The 19448-nt window shown below is 37.5% G+C and overlaps 1 protein-coding gene across 1 annotated transcript; it reads left to right on the plus strand.

Moving 5' to 3' along the window:
* The first annotated feature begins 5093 nt into the window (after positions 1–5093).
* On the plus strand, positions 5094–17640 carry LOC123308137 (chitotriosidase-1-like). The gene is made up of 6 exons (XM_044890686.1): positions 5094–5251; positions 7774–7969; positions 8052–8390; positions 15756–15882; positions 16348–16533; positions 17368–17640. The coding sequence occupies exons 1-6, from the start codon at positions 5191–5193 to the stop codon at positions 17614–17616; spliced, it is 1158 nt and encodes a 385-aa protein (XP_044746621.1). The 5' UTR covers positions 5094–5190; the 3' UTR covers positions 17617–17640.
* Positions 17641–19448: the final 1808 nt, after the last annotated feature.

A 19448-nucleotide genomic window follows, 5' to 3' on the forward strand; every position in this document is an offset into this window, starting at 1 on the left:
ATATCTGATACGTTATCGGAAATCATCGATGAAATTGCTCATATCGAAAAAAAATACAACAAACACTAGAATACCTGAGATTTTCCTGATCAAACATTCATTTTCACCAGATACAGTGATGAATTGGTTTTTTCAATGAAATAACTATGGTTTTTGCATTTTTGCTTCCCGGAAAGAGAAAAAAACATTGTCACTGAATTTTTGCACATCAAAATTGGTAGTACAAATTTAAAATGCAAATGCGTTAAATTGGACCCACCTATGGCTATACTGCGCTTCCCGATGAACAAATTTGAGCTCCTAATATTCCCAACCTCAAGTTCACAACTAGTACTTGACTTAAAATCAAGAATGACATTTTAAAAGTATCGCAAAATAATATTCGTGTATTCATTCAAATTTCTACAATATGATTTTTCAAGAAAGACATGAAAAGTTGTGGGTACGTATGAAAACGAGAGAAAACTGCTTCAATCGTATTTCCTTGTCTTATTGTTCCTTCTTTATTATATGTATTTATTGTCTAATTCAGTGTTCGTGTTCAAGAATTCAATGTGAATGTGAAGGAACCAGAAGAAACCCATGCATTGATCATCTCCATCTGGTTGTCCATTTATAGATTTCAAGTTGGTTTTAGGGTTATACATTCAGTTTCCAAATCTTTTTCGAATGGGGTTGTGAATTTTAGGGCAATCTGCTATATCGAATTTAACATTTCTCACATTTTCCTGCTTTTTTTTTTCATTTCAGATTAAATTTTTTGGTAACTTGGAGAAGACACCCTGAATTTTCTTTTTCTTCGAGAAAAGGATAAATTTTAGCAGTGTGAGATGCCCTTCAAAATTAAATATTTCAGCTTATTTCTTACAATCCACTATACACTCACGGGGAGAAAGGGTTTTTTTACTGGGATGCATCCCTAAGCTCTTGTATCATACGCAAAATTGCATGGTACCCCGTACGCTAACCTCTGCTTGAAGTGTATCTGGTACACATGCTATAGTTATTTCTGAAGCAAAATCGACATTGAAGTCTCCAGTTGGGATGATCGGAATTTTTATCGTCAGATCCAATGACTGCAGCAACGTCAACGTAAATTCTACAAGATGAATTTCGTACGCCAGAAGTTGCTGCAATTATTATATCTGATGATGATAAATAGCTGATCATCTTAACAAGGGATATCAATGTTAACTTTACTTCAACGAAACTGAAATTTAAAAATGAATTCGTAGTTATGGCGCGATACTTAGCCACATTTCTTACGAAGAATAATGACACCGTGCCAATTCCGTCAATAAATAATGTAAGCGCTCTCGCCAATAGCTGCTATCCGTATCATTTGTCGGAAGCCGAAAAAACGTAACAGCAAGACTTCACTACATACCCCTAGCTATCTTGTTCGAATAAAGCTTGTAACGCCTTTTTCCTTGGGGTACTCGAGCACTAGCTATTCTTCAAAGGGAAAATAGCAAACCTACCCTGGTAGCTTCGAGTCGAAGACAAGGTTCCGTGGTGTCTGGGGTGTCAGCGACAACCAGTGAAGTCAAAATCAACGTACACAAATTTTATTTGACGACTAGTAAAAGGAAACACAAAAGGCACTATTACAAAATCCTTACAGTGAAAACCTCAATATAATAGGTTGAACAGAAACAGCCTAAGTAACAATTAAGTGGTGAATTTACGGCGTGATACGGACGGAATTAAACAAGGGATCCGATCTCTCGTTATACGGGGTTTACGGACGAGTTCGCCAGCCAGAACCTAAGACTCACACTTAACGGACAAGATTAGGGCTTGAAATAAGACGGCATAGACATACGACGGCTCACGTCTAGGTGCGTTCTGCACCCCCTGAGTATCCACGCCAGCGGGGTATCGTACTAGCAGTATAGGTAAACGTTGGAAAGTAAAGGAGGAAGGTAGCCACCGCAAAGTGCGTTCTGTACCCCCTGAGTATCCACGCCAGCGGGGTATTTTACTAACAGTAGGGATGGAGCTCAAACTGTGGTTTGAGACGGGTGAAGTTGGATGCTGAGGTTTCAAAACAATAATTACGGAGTGTTGTCTTACCTATGGTTTCTGGATGGGTTGACGGGACCTCACGTCGCACGTCGAACGTCTCAAGAAAGAAAGAAAAAAAACTCAAGGAAAATTCTATCCTGAATAGTGAAAAAAAAAGGAATTCAAAGTGAATTATTCTCTCTAAATGTTCAACGGCAGAAAAAAGAATCCGGCTGCATACGGAACGTTAATTGGATGCTCAAGGCAATTCATCATAAGTGAGTGACCTGCTGGGTGACATCTGCTTTTATACCGAGTTTTATACCCACAGAGGGGGTGCGGAAACTAGATGTGCCCCGTCTGTCGAAAATCGGTCAAATTTGTATCGATGAAGATGTCTTAATTTCGACTTATCTGTACTGGCGAACAAAAACTCGGTTATCTTCCAATTCAGGATGTTTTATACGGTGAGACATCGTTTTTCAGAACTGAAAACGGAATAAAAACGGAGCGGAATGTTTACAGTTCCGAACGATGTCGGAATGAAAATATTCCTTTCAAAAATTAATGCGAAATGAAATTATTTAAAAATTAAACAAAAAGATTATTCTAAAATGAGGGTGCATTTTTGCCAGAAAAATCGATCCTCATTACAAGCTACCCCCACCAATATTTCGTTTCATTCGGCTGGAACTCAGATTTGAACAAATCTCGATTTACTCCCAACGTCCCAGCGATCCCAAAGAATTATTAGTGCATGTAGAAGTACGCATTGCTTGCTATAATTTATATATTAGTAGTAATAGTTCGTCCTTCACTTTTGCAACATGATACGCCTAGTGCCACTTCAATTCCACGAATTTCTCCACTGTATCATATTATATTATATTCGGAACGTATAGGTACCTAAGTACCCCTGAAAAGCTTTGTGACTTGTGAGCTTGCGCGAGTTGGGAAAACCAGTTGTGTTCTGTCTAGGCTTTATTACTGTGTCGTTAGACAGGTTAGACTGCCTTAGGGGGAGCGCCCACCGAAAAAGCGTATCACTGACATGGCACATACATGACAAAGGCGATTCATAATTTTCAGATATCGCACATCTGAGAGAAGTGTCAATTGCGTGAAATATGTCGTTCTCATTTCATATCTGAAAATTATGTATCGCCTTTGTCTTGTATGTGCCATGTCAGTGCTACGCTACTTTGGTGGGCGCTCCCACTTAGGCACACTACTATTAATTTGAACCCAACAGTGAATGATGGCCCGTACCGTATCTACCAGAAAATTATGCTATAAGGTACTGAGTTCTATCCCTGGCTGAGAGAAGAAATTTTCTAGTCGATGCGGTACCGTAATTCTTACAGTCTCCTTCTTATTCTACGAGCGGTGCCTAGTGCCTGAACTGATGTGGCCTAGTTCATCCGCTTGTGGGTGAACAGATTCAAAGTTTGAATCTGTCTGCTACGAATGAATTGTCTGTAGTACACACATTCGATGTTTCTCTGCCTAGCGCGATACTAAAGCAGTGGCGTTATATTGAAAAATTCACATAGGTTTCTATCTATTCGTACTGAAAATTGATGCGACAATGATGTCCAAGTCAACTGTCTCAATTGTGATTGGCGACAAAAGCAACTATTTCACTCCAGTCTTTGGGATGTTTATTTTCCATTCCATATATCTATGTTCTAACGGCTAAAATCATAAACAAGTCTGCGAAAAATCAGAACTACCGGATTTGACGCAAGCTGTGACATATAAAGTTACTGTACTACAATTTTTCGATTTCGTTAAAAGTTGTTGAATTCTGTAACTGATAAAACAAGTGTCATTTCTTATTTTTTTGATAATAAGGATAAATTCAGATGCATACCACCCGCTGATATGAATATCAACAAGTGTTACGATCTGAATTGAACTAGCCAATTTGCCATCGTCAAGGCCCCAAATGGAGTACGCTCCATCGAAGAAAAGCAGATGCTGACCATGGTTTCGGTCTCATTTGACCTCATCAGAGCAACATACCATTTTTCCACGATGGAGAACGTTTGGAATTGATGGAACTTTATTCAATATTGGCAAGTTCTACTGGGTACTATACATTTACCCAGAGCGCAACCCAATATGAAACGGTGTCCGATTCAATCCCCTCCAGATAGAAACCAATCGTGAAAAAATGCTATGTTGCTCTGATGAGGTCAAATGAGACCGAAACCATGATCAGCATCTGCTTTTCTTCGATGGAGCGTACTCCATTTGGGGCATTGACGATGGCAAATTGGCTAGTTCAATTCAAATCGTAACACTTGTTGAAATTCATATCGGCGGGTGGTATGCATCTGAATTTATCCTTATTATTATTGTATTCATTGCCTCCATGTTTAGGCATGATCATTCTTTTCTTATTTTTTTGGAAATTTTGAAATAAATGTGACACCTCTAAAGACATTCACTTCTAAGAATATCAAAAATTTCATGATGTTGAAATAACGTTTTACAGTTTTAGTAAGCATCCATTTCTAACTCATGGTTCATTGGAATCATTTTGTTGCATATAATTCTCGTCGAATTACGAATCACCTTGTACAGTATGATTTCTAGGTCAACCTACGATAAAAATTGGTGGGAAATCGAATCGAATCATGAAATCCGTAGATTAGAATACAAAATGACCCCACTTAATCAGGTGGAATTAAAGGCGTGAAAATAATCGCAATGAATTCTAATTCTAGAAAACAAACCTCTTATAATAACAGCCCACAGTATCTCAGTTCAAATTAGTTCATCCTTCCCGATTTAGTTTTAAGATGATGTGCATGGATATTCAACTACTTCAAGATAGAGTGCAGATATTATCACTTTATGTTACCCATAAAAAAATTCGGCAACTGATTAGGTTCCCCAATGTCGAACTTCAAATGAATATATGTAATTTTTTGTCCGATAAAGAACCTGAAATTTTCATACAAATATGAAATTATTTGGGTCCTTTAAAATGATGACAAATAATATAATCAAGATAAAAATTATAACGAGAGAACCTAATCTTTGTCCATTTTTTCATCAATTGAAATGGACAGATTATTTATCAGCTTTCTCATATTCATCATTTTATCTTATCCTATTTAAAGTCGAGTCTTGTCATTCTATTTCCCAGATAGGTTATTATTCCTCCGTGTCAAAATGATCAATTTTTTCGCAATATTAGTGTCGATTACACTGTTTGTAAATGGATGCACCGCAGGTGAGTCTTTTCCATTCTAGTCGCCATAATATCTCAAGATATCCAACCACTGTTTTCGCATGTTGGAGAAGGCTGAGTAAACAGACGCATTGCAGAAGTTAAATGGGGTCAAGTATTTTCCAAATTGGAAATAACAAACACTGACTATTGAGTAACTACAAGGAAAATAATTACTAATACACCATTTCCAGTTGTAGGTACACAATTTAGAAATGATCATTTAAAATTCAGTTTAGTCGAGTTCATTTCAGAACCGTTAATTGAATTTCAGATTATTCAGATTAGTCAATTTATTTCAGAAATCATTAATTGTGAATCAGAATTAATAATTTTCAATTCAGAAACCGTCATTTGTAACTCAGAAAGCACGAAAGAGTACTGATACTATTGATTTGTCAGAAGAATCTCTCACATAATACGCATTTTTATGTTATCAGAGAATATGCAACTACACAAAATAGTTTCACAATGAATTTCTGAAAGAAACTTCTTTTCATATACATATAAAGGGTGATGCGGAAAATCTTAGCTTTTCCTACTTTTTTTATCATTCGTGTGGTAATGAAGGTGGGGACTATGTAGCAGTAGCCATTGAAGGACGAAGAGGATCATTTACGTCGGATTTCTGAATTACAATTGATATTTTCTTAAATACAATTGACAGTTTCTGGAACTGGAATACAAATGATTAATCTGAACTACAATTGACGGATTTTGAAATGAATGTTACTAAACTAAATTTCAAATTCAAATGGTCATTTCTGAAAGTAATGGTGGGATTCTGCTTTCATCTGTAAGCCAATCTGTAACTTTTCATAAGCTTATAGGAAAATTGCAATTCTGGACGTTTTTAGTGATCTATAGCTTACAGGAATCCGTAACTATTTATGATAAGTAGCACTGTAAAGAATATACATAATTACAGGAACATTTCCTGAATTGCAGATGACAGATCGATCGTACGCTACAGATTTGTAACTAAAGCAGGTTTGCAACAGCCGAGAATGCTCTGGAGAATTCTGTACAAAATTCTCGTAAGAAAACGGCAGAGATTATTTTGTATGGAAGTGAACAGAGAATTCTGCCGAAAGTGCGTATGCAACTGTAAATAATTCACGGCGCATGAATTTTCGAGTAAATTCTCTAGAGAATTCTCGGCTGTTGCAAACGGGCTTTACAGATGAAAAGCAGAATACAACCATAAATTGACTAATCTGAATTAGGTACATTTGATGTTTTATAGAATAAACTTGACCTATTTGGAAAAAAATTGACGTTTTCTGAATTCCAATTGATTATTTCTGAATTACAATAGGAAATGGTGTAGATAAAGCGTGCCAAAAATTAACTTGAATTGAATTATTTCCGAATTGACCGAAAAATACTCATTTAAAATTGTATAAACATCCCTGTGTAAGTAAAGTCTTAATTACTTTCTTAAACCTAATGACTTCATATTACGAGTGACTCGAGAGAGATGATTGGAAATTTTTATACACTGATACTTGTGATTTAAAATTTAGGAGTTTTATGATAAGGAATAAACAACATTTCCTTATTTCTCGTTTTATGGGAATGCAAGCTTGACAGTTTTATAATACAATACCATAATCCTATCATTATCCTTCACATAAAAAAGAAACCTGAAGATAAATATTGATGCAGCCGGTCGAAATATTGAACATCATGCGCAGAAGCCCTTTTCCCAGTTATGAATTCTCTACATGATCTCCACCCAGGCTTACCTAATATCTGTTTCTCAAAAACCGTAAACCTTAGAAACGAATTGAATCAGACCTAATCTGTCAAGAATTCAACAAGTTATCCAAAATTGAACTTTTTATTGTAAAACTACAGAGAAAAGTTTTTTCCACAATAAAGTTTAGGGGTAAATTTTTCTACCCCTTGCAATCATAGACACCACGAAAAATTTTTCATAGACACCACGAAAAACTTTTCGTGCCTTCTCGCTCGCATTGAATGTCTGCTCGATTTTATTATTGTCAGTTTTTTCGTATCTCAGAAAGTAATTAGTGCTTCACGGGAGCCATTTTTGGAGAGCTGTAATTTCCACAGGTCTTAAAACAAGGACGACAATCAATAAATGAAATTTCATTTGAAAATATAATAATACATCCAAAGGCAAATAATAAATATAATCTACTCTAGATTAACAAGATTATCCATTATAATTATCATTAGATTTAAATCTTCGGCTTTCAAAAAACGTTATGAACTACAAGACTACGAGACATTTTCGAGACTCTTGCACTAGACTCGAGATGAGACGAGATTAGAGCCCACAAGACGAGACTTGAGAGTTTACGTCATACTAGCGAGATGAGACAAGACTTTAATGAAGTCTCGTCTCGTTGGTCTCGTGGGCATCCCTACTAATTTGGAACTTGGAACTCATTCATAAATATGAAATGGGCAACTTCTGCCTAATATATGATAAGGCCAATGAAGGTTAGACATAAAAAGACGACCAATATATCTGATGACCTTTTTATGATTTTCAGCCAACCTGGTGTGTTTCTTCACATCCTGGACCGTATACAGGCCAGGCAATGGAAAATACAATGTGTCCAATCTTCCAGCAGATCTCTGCACGCACGTCAACTATGGTTTCGTAGGACTTCAAGAATGGGATGGTAGTTTGTCGATATTAGACGATTGGGAAGCCAATGGACTGTATGAATTGGACCATTTGAAAGCGTGAGTACACCTCTAACACTATTAGCTAGATAAGCCTAGATAATTCATATTCTCTGATTTATTTGAATCTCTAACCTTTCAGGTTACGAGTCAAAAATCCAGACCTGAAATTGGTGGTCAGTATGGGCGGATGGAACGAAGGATCTGAAAAATATTCTCATGTAGCTGCTGACCCAAAACTCCGCAAAAACATGGTCGATAGCGTACTTGAATTCTTAGATAAATATGAATTTGATGGATTCGATCTCGATTGGGAATACCCAGATCAGAGAGGAGGGGAGGAGGAAGATATTGAAAATTTCATCACATTGCTGCAAGAATTCAAGCAAGCTTTCGCCCCGAAAAACTACATCCTTTCTGTAGACGTGAGCGGTGGTGTAGTATCTGCAAATACATCTTATCACATCAAAGAACTTGGAGAGTAAGTTAGTTGAGTGTTTACAACAATTTCAATTGAAATCGAGATTTTCAATTTTTACTTTCAGTCATATCTACACTCTTTCATATTTATGAAAAGCTGACTCGCCGGCTTCTTACAAGCCTGCTTGTTATAGTTGGGGAGCCGACGATGCTAAATCGGGATTTACTCGAGCGTCGTGGAGACGTAGTGGATATTGAATATCAGAAAGAAAAAAAAGGTTCTATGAAGTATGCACTTTCAGCGGTGGGGAAAGCGTCTACAGTTTTCAACGATGTAAAAAAAATCGTGAGGTTTACACACGTAAGCGTGTCAGTTTCAGACACTTGTATATGCCCTACGTATCTCTGATAATAAATTCATGTTGAATTGACAGTTTGCGTGGTGAGGATGGCCGTACGGAAGAATTGAAAATATTAAAAAAAAACCTTTTCGAGCGTATCAGGTTTTTAAAAGATATGTTAATTGGATATAAATTAAGCTACTTTTCAAGAAACTGGCAATTCGGACGAGATGCGAGGTCAGAGCGGTCCTTTGAAAATGCAAAAAAATCATTGAAGATGATAACAAGGCATTATTTTCAAATATCTCCCTTCCTGTACCTTTATTTGCTTCTGTATTCATTATGAAAGTCGTAGATAATAAATTTCTTTACAACTTTTGTCTGAAGCAATTTTGCCTACTCTTAACCTTAGGGCGAGGAGATTAGCCACACATGCGAAAGGCCAAGGTCAATGTAGAAACCCCCTCCAATGTACAGTGTGAGCAAAATTCGTTGTCTATTGAGAGGATCTCGAGAACTATAGCAGCTAGAAGAAAACGGTTGACACATTCTCTAGCTCTTTTTTCATGACTACTCCAAATCTGAAAACACAATCGGCCTATCATTTTTAGATTTCGAGTTATAAACAAAATTGAGATTTTGACGATTCCGAAAAGTTCTCATAACTTTTTTGTCTTTGAAGTTACAGATCTGAAACTTGAACCTTCTTAGGCACTTTTATACGTAAAATTCACTGACGAAAGATTTTTTCCAATTCAAAAATAACAAATTCAATAAAAGTTTGCATTTAAAAAAATGAAAGTTCACCTAATAATTAGAAATGAAAAAATATTTTGAGCTCATCAGTGGATTCTACGTAGAAAAGTGCCTGTAGAAGGTTCAAGTTTCAGATTTGTAACTTCAAAGACAAAAAACTTATGAGAACTTTAGGAAACTGTCAATCTCAAAAACGAAGTATCGTAGGAGGCCAAGGTTTCCACCATTCATTGTTTCTCCGAAAAAGAGCTCGGAAATGTGTCATCCGTTTTCTTCTAGCTGCTATAGTTCTCGAGAGGATTCTCAGTAGACAACGAATTTTGCCCACCCTGTAAATTTGCTTCGGACTTCGGGCAAAATTTGTCGAAAATGTTATGCCCTACAACTTTTAAATGAATGCTAAAATAATTTGAAGCCCAGGGAAGGAGATGATTAAAAAAAATGATTTTTGTGACCTTTATGGCCAATTTTTATTGTTTCGGCTTGCTGAAACTGTCAGATTATATTTTTTGCGTTATTCTTGAATCATTTGCTTCAATTAAGATTTTTTTTTCTTTTTGTGTAACAGGGGGAAAATCTGCAAAACAGACGAACACACCCTCTCCTGAGGGGGAACAGTGTGGGGATTCTCACTCTCTGAGCTCGAGACCCACTAAAAACCCTTAACTGCTTCTTCATAGGTTCCGGGCATTTTGCCTATTAACCAGTTGACTCTTATGGTTTCTGGACTCTCACACGATCATAGTCGTGTTGATATTTATATGCTGCCTATAGCTTTTATAGGTTAAGCTCTTCTTTGGTTACTTAAAATCCTTAACTGATCTCTCGGTCTTCGGTGGTAGGTTTTTGACCTTCTAGCTTCTTCTGTTGGATCATAGTCGACTAATCTTCGTAGTTCCTCATTTGGATGTTGTTTGGCTTTGTCGAATATCCTTTCCGCCTTTCTCTTCATAAATTCTGTAACTGGTTCCCATTCCAAGTCCTTGTAGATTTGTTTGTTCCTAACAAACCAGGGTACGTCCATCGCCATTCTAAGGAGTTTATTCTCAGTGGCCGGAATTTTCTTGATGTGGGTCTTGGCTGCGAAGCCCCATGCCGCCGATCCATATGTGAGTTGTGGTCGCGCAATTGTTTTAATCATCGTCAACTTGATGTTCTTATTCATATGACTTCTTCTGCCTATGAGTGGATAAAGTTTACTCATTGCGGCTTTTGTTTTATCAACTGCACATTTGATGTGGTTTTTCCATGTAAGTCCTCTGTCAAGCGTCACTCCTAAGTATATTGCTTCATTTTTCCATTCAACCTCTTCTCCATCAACTTCAAGGTTTTCTTCCATCCTCAATCTTCTCTTTTGCAGTAATATTGCTTGAGTCTTTCTTCCATTGATTTGGATTTTCCATTTGATGCACCATTTGAGTAATTCATCTATGGCTTCCTGCAGCCTCCGGTGTATGATCTCTGGGCGTCGATGTCTGAACGCTATTCCTGTGTCATCTGCGTACAAGGTGAGCATATTTCTAGCATTCTTCGGGATATCATAGACGTATATTACGTAAAGCAGAGGACCAAGTACCGATCCTTGAGGCACTCCCGCTTCCAATTGTCTGGTTTGAGAAGTTGCTCCATCTATTTTCACATAAAAGTTTGTATTCCTCAGATAGTTCCTTATAATCTTGTAGATTAGGCCTTCGTGCCATACTCTATCAAAAGCTCTCTCGATATCCATCAGAACTAATCCTGTGGCCTGTTTGGTCTGCATTCCTTCGGTGACGTATTCTATGAGCCGTAGTAATTGGAGTTCAGTCGAATGTTCTCGTCGAAATCCAAATTGTTCGGGTGGAATTATCTTCAACATTTCTGTTTCCTCATTCAGCCTTTTAGCGATAACCCTCTCGACGATTTTTCCTAGTGCTGATAGTAGGCTGATTGGTCTATAATTTTGAGGAAATTTCCGTTCCTTTCCAGGCTTGTTGAAAACTATCATTTCTGCAGTTTTCCATCTCTTTGGGTAGTATTCGGTCCTCATCACTCCGTTTGTTATATTCGTCAAGGCTGCTATTCCTTTTCTAGGCAATTTCTTCAACATATAATTCGTTATCCTATTTTCTCCCGGCGCTTTCCTGTTTTTCAATTTCATTATGATCTCTTTGATTTCTGTTGGTGAAGCCGGTTTTGGAATGATTTCGGTTTCCGGTGGTTCCATCATCAGTTCTTCGTTTGCCTCCACTTCTTCTTCTAGATCTTCATTGTCATCATCATTTCTGTAATTTATTCTGGCTTCTCTCTCAATTAAGTCGGCAAGTGCTTCGGCTTTTTCAAGTCTCGTATATACCATTCCGTTTGCTCCATGCAGTGGAGGTATAACTGTCCGTTCCCGTCGTAAGCGTTTTTGCATTTTCCAAGCCGAGTGATCTATTGTATTCAGTTCCCGTAATCTCTGGTGCCATCTGTTATTACGCAGTTCTGTTAAAGCATTTTTCAATATCTGGCTATGCTTATTCAGTTTCTTCTTGTCTTCTTCTCTTTTTGTTGTTCTGTAAATTTTTCTGAGTCTTCTGTTCTTTTTTATAAGTTCCTTTATATCCCTTGGCGTATCTCCATGTGAATGTTTCGGAATTGGTTTCCTTTTGGTGCTTTCTTCATAGGCTTCTTTTATTTGATTTTAAAATTTTTCAACTGCTTCATCTAATTCATCCCGGGTGTTTATTTGGGGAATTTCCGTGATTTTTTCCTGAAGTAAATTCTTATATTTCTCCCAGTCTGTGCGATAGTTGGTTTGTGTCTCTTCTTCGTTTCTTGGGCCATGTCCCACTATGAATTCTATGGGATTGTGGTCTGAAGTTCCTTCTTCTATTGTATCAATGCTGATTTCTTCAGTGATGTCTTTCATTACGACAATGTCCAGTACATCGGGTAGTCCATTTACTCTTGGTGTGTAGGTCGGTATATCAGGTCCTATCACAACTGCATTAAGTTTTTCAGCATAAATCTTCAGTCTTCTCCCGTTGGTATTTTTCACTCTACTATTCCATTCCTGCGATTTGCAGTTAAGATCACCAATTATGATTTTGGGGTGTCTTCCTTCTAGTAGCATTTTTAGATCCTCTTCCAGCATGTCCTTATCCGGTGATTTATAAGTTGAAATAATCTTCACTTGTCCTCGATTAGTATTCACAATAATCGATATTGCTTCTACTTCTTGTCCATTGAATATTTGGTCGAAATGGTGATCCATATTCCTTCTAGTCAGTATAGCAACGCTACCTGTGCTGTTAGGTCTATCATTTCTGTAGATATCGTAATTGAGAAATGCTATCCGAACGTTGGGGTTAAGTCTTGTTTCTTCGAGAGCTATGACATCGGTCTCTTCTCTTCAATCAGTTCTTCGAATTCTGGTCTGCGGGCTCTCAAACCTCCAAGAGACGATTAAGAGATCGTCGTATCAGCCATCAAATATTCTTAATAATTTGCTGCATCTTCTTCTCAATCTCTTTCTCCAGATTCTGCATCATCGTGCTGAGGAAGTTTTTCGTGAACTTATCCAGTTCCTCAGTGATTCCAGATGGTTTCGGCTTTTTTGACGGTTTTTGCCTTTTCCGTCTTTTTCTCTGGATTCTTCGTCTCTTTGACCACTTTGGTTGCAGTTTCCTGGGGTTTCTTCACTTCCGAAGAGTTTTAAGATGGCTTCGGTGTATTTTGTGTTGGCCTCGAGCTGGTCTGGTTCGATCTTGGCGATCTCTTGGTTTTTTTAGTGACCAATTTCCATTCGCTACATAATAATAATATAATAATAACTTTATTCGGACTATTACATTGTATTACAAAAAAAATTATATCTATAATCAGAGTTCCGGATGAAGCAGAAGAAGGCGATAAGTGAAACCACTTGTCTCGCCCCTTGTAGCTGGCTGGATGTCCTTGCTCTCCACAGAGAACACAAGAGGCATTTCGCTCCTCGTTCTCCCTGGTAAGCGTACACTCCTTGGAGCTGTGATTACCAGAGCATTTCACGCACCTCCATGGAAAAGTGCACTTACTATGGGCATGTCCATATCGCTGACAGCGATAACATTGTCCAGGCCCGGTCGTCCTTCTCTTAGGTTCAACAACACAGTTCATGTTGTAGAGCCTTCTCATCTCGAAGATACCCTTATTCTGGGTTTTAACCAGCAATAAGGGCATCGGCCTCTTAGTTATATTTGAGGTCATTCTTATGACCTCAGCATCGACGATCCCTTGATCCTTGAGGTCGTCTATTCTGACGTACCTCTCAGGGTGACTGGGGGGATTTTTTCTTTCCTCTCCTCCACTGGAGTGGTTTTCTGTTGAGCTGAGGCTGTACCCATCGTCGTGATGGGTGGAATTTTACCTTTTTTAGGTATCTCCGTTGCTTTTTTTGCGGTCTCTTCGTCTGAAGATGCACTTTCTTTACGCGCGCGTTTTGTGGCTCGTTCTGGGTTTTTGCAACTTGAGTTGCAAAATTTTTCTTCTTTTCCGGTTCTGGAGCTACTTCCTGTTTGGAGGAATTTTTGGGGACCGCTACCGGCTTCGCAATTTCTGCAAATGTGGGGGATTTCTGTTCCGTAATGTGTTTTGCAATTTCCGCAAAACTAGGGGATTGAGGCGCTTCATTCTTATTAACTTCCTCTCTCAAGAGGCGTATCTCCCCGACCAACTGAGCTACGGTTTCCGTTAATTTATTCATTTGAGCCTTCAATTGCTCATTCTCTTCTTTGAGCCTTACAAGCTCCTCTGCTTCTCTATCGATGAATTCTTCGGTGTCCGTAGCTTCCATGTAGGAGCTCTCATTGTCTGAGACCTCCGACATGGCTTTTTGTACGTATTGAACTATATGAGGTATTTCTGTGTAATAATGAATATTGGAAATACTCACTAATATGTTACTAATAAGCTATGTGGCTATGTTATATATTTTCTATACTATAAGAAAAATAAATCGACTCACCAGTGATATCCGTGGAACCATCGATCAATAGATCTGGACTCGACACTGAATACACTGAATTTGAACGAATTTCCGCTCCATAACACATACACTTATAGAACTTACAAAAAACTTCGGAAGTTTCGTAGACGGAATCTAAAATTCCGAAGCTTCGCTAGTGTACACTTTCACTTCGACTTTCTCTTCCACTTTCTCTTTTACAACACGAGAGATGACGTTCATTCATTCATTCATTGCTGTATCCCGTTATCGGGAATAAATCTACAAAAAGAAGAAAAAAAAAAAAAAATTTGAACAGACTTGTAACTTCTCAGTGCTAGTTGCGACTGTGTGCCCTCCTGTGACTAAAGAGACCCAACCGTGACCTGCAGATCCTTCCACACTCAGGGCATGGATAGTCTCCAACCAGATCTGGCCGCCGCTGTATCCTTCTCGATTCTCCATTATAACTGTGGACCAAAGACCTCCACTGTGACCTGTCTAACGCTAGTTGTTCCCAGTTATGATTAGCATTAACTGATTTTAGGGATTGATGTAGTGTATCCTTAAACCGCTTATACTGGCCTCCTGGTTTCCGGGCTCCCTCAGTGATTTCGCCGTATAGAGCTATTTTGGGGAGTCTTGTGTCCTGCATCCTCAGAATGTGGCCGCTCCATCTGAGTCGGGCCCTCGTTACTTGAGTCTCAATTGTTGTACAACTCGCGCGCTGCAAGACTTCTGCATTCGAAACTTTGTGGAACCATCTGATGTGCATTATCTGTCTTAGATGACGTTGCTGCGTCTGTTCAAGCTGTTTAATATGACGTATCGCACTGGTATCATTCAACACATCTACCTGCTTCAACGTCTCGAGGTGAACTGTTCAATTAAGAAAAAAATTCACCGCGCTCAAGAATGTACACGTGACTTTTTTTTTTTGCAAGTTTGGCGCCCTCCCACACATTTTCGTCATGCTTGCTTAAAGTGTCAGATTAAGTGAATATATACTTTTAAACATGTAATTAACCATATATGTATATTTTAATCTGTCACGAACAATGATCGTTTTTTTTTTTTTACTATTCTGACAGGCTGTCCTAGACAATTCCCCCTGTATACAGGTCTAATTATTGGTAGAAGTACTCTACAGGGTCCAAGGTATCTCCCCTTATATTAATCTGACACTATTAGCTTGTAAACTCGACCCATGTACTTGACTATTTCGATCAATGTAATTTCGTGAGTAAGCAATCGATACTAATCAAAAAGATTCTCATTGTCCATATTGTCCAATTAATTAACAGCTTTCATATTGGCAATACAATATTTTAAAATGATCCGTAATCGTAATTCGTGAATTGATAGATTGGTCGATTTCCAGAGCAGTGGACATGATAAACGTTATGGCCTACGACTACCATGGAGCTTTTGAAGACTACGTCGGTCATTATGCACCCTTATATGCTTCACATATGGATGAATCGGAATTACAAAGATCTCTGAATGTGGTAAGTGAAAATATACAAAAAAAAGTAAATTATCAGAAACGATCCTTCAAAATTGAAGACAAAAATTGTTCTCATTCAATATCTACACATTGGAATAATTTAAAAGGAAAAAATTCCCAGAAATCTCCCGCTAATAATAAGAGTTACAAAAAATTTGTTGTCAAGTAGGTTGTTCAATTTTCAAGGTCAGTATTCTGTGCTGAACTCATTTCTTAGCTCTTACCTCTTACTATATGATTTCGGCAATACCTGCAAGTTAGACATCGTTTTTATGTTTTGAAACCGATCGTATATATTATATAGTCAACTTTATTGAAAACCTTCTTGTCAGCGTTTCGGAATATTTTTCGATCTTGCTGTCAAATTAATGTGAGTTAGTTATATTACATCTAACTCATGTTAGTGAAAATCATATAATTCTATTTTTAGTACCAGTTATTTAACTAAAATTATATTTTTTTTCAGAAAAGTGGAATCGAGTTTTGGCTTTCAAGAGGAGCGCCAGCTGAAAAGTTGAATCTTGGAATAGGAACATACGGTCGCGGTTTCACTTTGGCAGATCCAAAAAATATCAGTCTTTATGCACCAATGAGTGGACCGTGTACTGCTGGACCTTACACGAGAGAAGCTGGAACAATTGGTTATAATGAAGTGAGTACTTATATAGGTATCTATATCATGATATTCTGAAGAAAAACATGAGCATAGATTACGGTAAAGTTATTTTTAATTTCAATGTGACCCTAAAATAGAGGAGTTTTCCACATTTTCATCAAAAAACAAAAAGTAGTACGCTCAAATCTTAACTTTGGTCAGAGATATACGGAAAACCTACATATACAACAAAGAGCTGTTTTAAACAAAAACGAAGTTGAGAATTGTTTAATGTAAAAATATTGTTTCAATAGAAAACAAATAAAAAATTGTGAAAAAAAAACGACCGGTATTTCGAAAAAAAGGTGAAAATTTCAATTTACAATTCACTACACCTTTTCAAAAAAACATTAATTATTCCGTTATCAAACTGTCCTGCTTTCTTGAATTCACCCAAAATTATACCAACTAAAAAATATATTTTCAGGAAATTTATTTTCAGTGTACCTATTATCCGCGGGATGACCAGAAAGTATTATATTAGATATTGTCACTTCCGGTTGAACGAAAAGTTCTTACAAGTTTTAATTTCGGACAACTTTTGAAATTACCATATTTGTTATCATCCCAAGCTCAAATATCTCTGAAGATGGGCTTCGGAGCATCAGTGATGTCATGATCAAATTCACATAAAAATTCGATAGAAAACCCAGTGATGTGATTATTTATTGGGCATAAAAGCTACTTACGTTCGAACAGGAAATAAGAAAAAAAAATAATTTTGATTGATATTTCTGTTTCCCTTTACGCGCATGGTTTAATGCTATTGCACGTTGTTACTTATGGACGATATTCATTGGCAACTTATATTAATCGAGTATTCATTTATAGATTTGTGAGCTGTATTCTGACTATACCTACTACTGGGATGACGAGCAGAAAGTACCTCATATTGTAAAGGGGAATCAATGGATTGGTTACGATAATGCGTTATCTGTTCAATATAAGGTCGAATTCGCTAAGAGTAAAGGACTCGGTGGTGTCATGACTTGGTCGTTGGACACAGATGATTTCAGGGGAATCTGTGGCGATGGAAAATACCCGCTTATCAGAGTAATGAAAAAATTGTTGAACCAATGATGTCAATAAATCTATTTTTAGTAAGAGCCTATTTTGATTTTCTGAACATATGAAAAAGTTCATTTTCCTATTTTCTATTATTATCATATTATTGACAAAATTACTGCATAAGATAGAACGATAGACAAAGTCATCCGGAACGATAGAAGAGGCATCCAGAACGATAATTCCTTTCATACCTGTTAACGAATGGCCTGTGAAATTCCAATGATAAATGTTGTGAAGTGTGAACTGCTGGAAGCTGGAATTCAACTCTCCAAAATTTAATCTCTTGCTTGCCTGGCCTTTAGAGGGTGTATATGGATAGTTGCGAAAGGGTTGATTTCTAGTAAAAAGAAATTATGGGTTTTTTATATTAGGAGTGGAGTACAAATAAGTTTCTGCCGTTTTGATAGAGTTGGAATGGGAAAAGGCTTACATCAGAATTTGGAGATTACCGGCATGAAAATTAGGTTCCTCATTCAAGAACAACATCCTCAGCAGCCACTAGCCGTCTACTCCTGGACATAGGCCTTCCATCTGTCACTCTATCTGGTTTCTCGCTTCTAAATACCAGGTAACTCCAGCTATATTTTTTATAAGTATCGTCCATCCAACGTTTGGGGGGTCTACTGATACTCCTCTTCAGTACTCGTGGTCGCCATTATGTTATCCATCTTGCCTCTTCGTGTCTCGCTACATGTCCTGCCCAAGACCATTTTGACATTGCTGTCTGTTGGATGACGTCATCTACTTTTGTTCGTTGTCTCACCTCTTCGTTGCGGACATGTTCTCGACCATCAACATCAAATAATTAACTTCGCATTAGCATCAAATATTTTTTTGAATCCAAGTATGTCTAAAATTGACCCGATTAAGCGTAATTTGAGGGAACTTCGGATTTAGTTCTTCAATTTAAAAAAATCTTCAGCTGAGGCTCATCAATTGCTCGCAGCATATAATGAGGCTGCCTTGAGAGAGAACATATCGTGAGTGGTTTCAAAAGTTCAAAAAGGGTGATTTTGACGTAGAAGACAAAATACCGAAGGTCAAAAAGTCACGAGTTACTTCACTCTCTACCGAACACAATTAATGACACTGAGCCGAACTCTGAAGAAGAAACGCCCACAACACTACACCAGATACAACAAAATTATTCTTCTACATGATAATGCTCGTCCGCATTTAGTAATTTCGGTGAAAAACTATATTTGAAAACACTCGATTTAGAGGGAAGTGCTACCCCACCCGCCGTTTTCACCAGACATCGCACTAACCGATTATCATCTGTTCCAGTCAATGTCGGATGCTCTGTCGAAGCAGCAGTTCACATCATATAAAGATAACAAAAATTGGGTTGATTCTTGGATAGCCTTAAGGGGAAGTAGTAAGTACATATACGATTCGGGATCAAGACGATCGACATTGGTTGCTTTTTCGCATGCTAGATGCTATCCCAAATACGGAAATGTGCCTCATCTTTGAGCCATAGCCTGAATTACGAACTGATACAGTTGAAAAATAGAAATTACCACGTGAGAGGTAATATTAGGAATATTGAATAATTTTCAGTTATTCCTGAATTTCAGCGTAATTTTGGTATATATCACTATGAAAATTTTTGTAATATATGAAGAATTGAATCGCCGATGTCACGCCGTCGCTATTTTTATCGGAATATGTTAAAAAACCGTCGAAAAAGGATTGTGAAAACAAGTTTTATGGACACTAAAGTTTACCTTTTTTTTTCTTATGAAAAACCACGGGAAAAAAATGAAACGGGGTGTCCTCAACACAACATCTAACTTCAATTTGAAAAAGAATTTAAGGCTTTACCTAAAAAATTGAAAGCG

Source organism: Coccinella septempunctata, chromosome 2, assembly GCF_907165205.1.
Source record: "Coccinella septempunctata chromosome 2, icCocSept1.1, whole genome shotgun sequence".
Classification (NCBI taxonomy): Eukaryota; Metazoa; Arthropoda; class Insecta; order Coleoptera; family Coccinellidae; genus Coccinella; species Coccinella septempunctata.

Excerpts from the sequence above, each read along its gene's own strand:
- LOC123308137 (XM_044890686.1), top strand. The coding sequence starts at position 5,191 with ATGATCAATTTTTTCGCAATATTAGTGTCGATTACACTGTTTGTAAAT. Across the intron at positions 7,970-8,051 it reads GAATTGGACCATTTGAAAGC|GTTACGAGTCAAAAATCCAG; the intron begins GTGAGTACACCT and ends CTAACCTTTCAG. Across the intron at positions 16,534-17,367 it reads GAACAATTGGTTATAATGAA|ATTTGTGAGCTGTATTCTGA; the intron begins GTGAGTACTTAT and ends ATTCATTTATAG.